Source organism: Chenopodium quinoa, unplaced genomic scaffold, assembly GCF_001683475.1.
Source record: "Chenopodium quinoa cultivar QQ74 unplaced genomic scaffold, ASM168347v1, whole genome shotgun sequence".
Lineage (NCBI taxonomy): Eukaryota > Viridiplantae > Streptophyta > Magnoliopsida > Caryophyllales > Amaranthaceae > Chenopodium > Chenopodium quinoa.
This window is the reverse complement of record NW_018745650.1, coordinates 5,234,326-5,237,441: the sequence shown is the minus strand read 5'-3', so window position 1 is coordinate 5,237,441 and position 3,116 is coordinate 5,234,326. Positions and strand designations below refer to the sequence as shown.

At 32.9% G+C, this 3,116-nt stretch overlaps 1 protein-coding gene across 1 annotated transcript; it reads right to left on the bottom strand.

Moving 5' to 3' along the window:
• Positions 1 to 258: 258 nt before the first annotated feature.
• LOC110716847 (1-aminocyclopropane-1-carboxylate oxidase 1-like) lies at positions 259 to 2,276 on the bottom strand. The gene is made up of 3 exons (XM_021895493.1): positions 1,966 to 2,276; positions 1,212 to 1,435; positions 259 to 1,103 (listed from the first exon to the last, which is right to left on the bottom strand). The coding sequence occupies exons 1-3, from the start codon at positions 2,065 to 2,067 to the stop codon at positions 521 to 523; spliced, it is 909 nt and encodes a 302-aa protein (XP_021751185.1). The 5' UTR covers positions 2,068 to 2,276; the 3' UTR covers positions 259 to 520.
• Between the last annotated feature and the right edge of the window lie 840 nt (positions 2,277 to 3,116).

Below are 3,116 nucleotides of genomic sequence, written 5' to 3'. Positions count from 1 at the left end.
GTTTCATTGTATTGTTTGGCTTTGGTATTATGCTTTATATATATGTTTAATAACATATGATGAGAGTTTTTCAAGAGATAAGTCATTTTTATTATTTTTCTTCTTGAATACTATTGCAAGTCACAATTATCATCATCATAATTCCTTAAAGTTTGTTTTACTCTAGATCACAAATATACTACACATAATTGTGATTGTTGTTCGTTGTATCTTCTAAGTGATTTCGTGATACCAGGGTTGTAGTTTAAGAGTCGAAATATTACTTTTGGGAAAGTGATTCCGTTCACGCCTCGAAGGTTATTATTGTTTAATTCCGATTTCTTCTTTGTGTCCCTTGTATTTTTAGTATTATCCCCAACAAAAGATAACATTGCCTTAGGTATTACTTTAATCATCAAAGCTGACAATAGTTTTTCACAAGTACAACTGAATGATGTAATATTGTAGAAGGAATGAAAATGAAAGAAATATAATGAATTGGTAAACATAAATCCTGTTACATGTTTGATCAAATTCTCATTTAAGCTTCTTTATTCTCCTTATTCTTCATAGACTCAAACCTCCCACTTTTCTCCGAAAACTTAGTACTCGAATAGAACTTCAAGTAGTCCTTAAAGCTGTAATTCTTAGGATATAACAGTTTTTCAGCTGGAGAAATGACTGCATCACCTGCAGGATTGTAAAATGTCGCAACAGACAGTCTGCTTCCACATTTTCCTGTCATAACGCGATGCAGAATACTCTGATACCTTCCGTTGCTAAGCACTTCGATCTGATCCCCTGTGTTGATAAAGATCGTGTTGTTTTTAGAAGGCGGTATCTTAAACCATTTTCCATCTTTGAAAAACTCGAGGCCTGGAACTTGATCATCTTGCAGTAACAGAATTATTCCGCCTGCATCAGTGTGCTCGCGCAGGCCTCTCACAAGTTCAGGGTTTGGACATTCAGGGTATTTCGCCACTTTTGTTCCTACTGCAGGGCCTTTGATTCCTGAGAATGTTTTCTTTATGTGGTCTTTTTCTAGTCCAAGATTTTCACACATTAGCTCGGATAGTTTTTCAGCAACCTTAACTAGCTGATCAACGTAAATCTCCATCGTTTTCCTGCAGATCATAAGCATAGATTTTACTAATTAGCTGATTCTGACAGATTCTGTTAAACTCACACTATGAAGAAATGAATTTGTATGAATATGTAGTTTATTTACTAACCGAAAATCTTTAGAGAAATCAGCAAAATTATTTATATTAGACTCGGGGGGATGCCAAACGAAGAAGCTGCTTTCCCAATCTCTGTTAGAAGCATTCTCCTTGTTCTCCAAAGCCTTGCTGATATCTGACTTGAAGAAGCCATCTTTCAACTTTTCTTCATAATAATTATTGATGAATTGCTTCACTTTCTCCAACAACTCCTTATCTATGCCATGATTTTCTATCTGAAAATTGTAACAATTCGTTATGATTGCACCTATTTTAATATATCAATTTAAATGATTGCGTAAATGAATCTATTTGCTTGCTCCCTCTGTCTTCTTCATGATATGACTTATTTGGGAGACAATCACCATACAAACAGGAACAATTTTTAAAGTTTGAGGGAGGATTATGTTTGGAACTCGTGTGTATCATTTTATGTTACAAAGTTAATTCACTTTACTTAAAGCAATTACTTGTTAATAAAACGATCTCTATTAAGTTTCATGACATTAGAATCTTGTTTAGTGAGTTTAGAATTATGTATTGTGTAATATAGACTCCATACATAACTAGTCAATAATTAATCGGGCATGTTTTCTAAACGAAAACTAACTCATATATTCATATTGTACCATCAATTCAACATTTTCCCATATAACATGCATATAATACACGCACAAAATTTAGGAACACATAAATTTTTGTACGATTTGAGAAAATAAAATAGCTATTTCTAACGAAATTATTCAAAAAGAAGACGATGACTTACTTGGAAAAAGCCCCATTTTTCACAGGCATGGTGTAAAAGTGCCATTGTTTCACCTCTTTTTTCACCTTCAAGCTCACCAAAGTTTATGGTTGGTATCTCCATTTTCTCTCTTTAATTATCTTATTAGTCCTAGAGATAATGAATTGACATATTGTAACTTTGAGGGGATGGCTATTTATAGGAATAAACAACCTTACTTTTTTTTATTATATTTTTTGTACTCCTTAATGTAAAATAACTTTTATATATAGTACTATAGTACTAAAAATGAACGCATAAATAATTTACTTATTTACCGTGATATTTGGGGTGTTAGATTCTGCGTTAAGGTAGTTACAATTAGAGCTGTCAAAAGCTGACCTAATTCGAAAAATTTACCCAAACGCGAAATGACCTGACCTGAAATCAACCCTACACCCGAATTAACCCGAGTTGAGACCCGAACCCGAACATGAACTAACCTGGAGATGACCCAACCCGAATATAACCCGTAAATTATTGACCTGAACCGAACCCGACCTGAAACGAGATTGACCCAAACCCGTTTTTACTCGTCAAAACTCGAATTTAGCCCAATTTGTTACTAACCCGACCTGAATTTAACCCGACCTATTACTAACCCGATCCGAATTTAACTTGACTTGTTACTAACCCCGACCCGAATTTAACTCGACCTATTATTAACCCGACCCAAAATTCAACCCGATCTATTACTAACCTGACCCGAAATCAACACGACTTGTTATTGACCGTACTCAAATTCAACCTGAATTGTTCCTAACCTATTTTGAACTCAACCTAACCTATTATTGGCCTCACCCGATTTCAAATCACCTGAAATTCAATTTAGACCCCATTATTAATATATAGTTATATAGTTACTTTGTCACTTGTGTAGTTGTGTGCTTGTGCAAACGAGTTACTATGATAAGTTCAATAGTCAATAGTTCAATACATACGACTCCTTACATAAACTAATTATAACTATTTGCTCATTTCTAATGGTTAGAATATATTTAGCATATATTTTCTAATTGTTGTATATATCTTTATTATTATAGATATCGACTAGCTAAATATATATATATATATATATATATATATATATATATATATATATATATATATATATATATATATATATATATATA

Coding starts and splice junctions, on each gene's coding strand:
- LOC110716847 (XM_021895493.1), bottom strand. CDS start 2,067: ATGGAGATACCAACCATAAACTTTGGTGAGCTTGAAGGTGAAAAAAGA. Junction 1,436..1,965: donor AAAAATGGGGCTTTTTCCAA/GTAAGTCATCGT, acceptor TACAATTTTCAG/ATAGAAAATCATGGCATAGA. Junction 1,104..1,211: donor GATTTCTCTAAAGATTTTCG/GTTAGTAAATAA, acceptor TATGATCTGCAG/GAAAACGATGGAGATTTACG.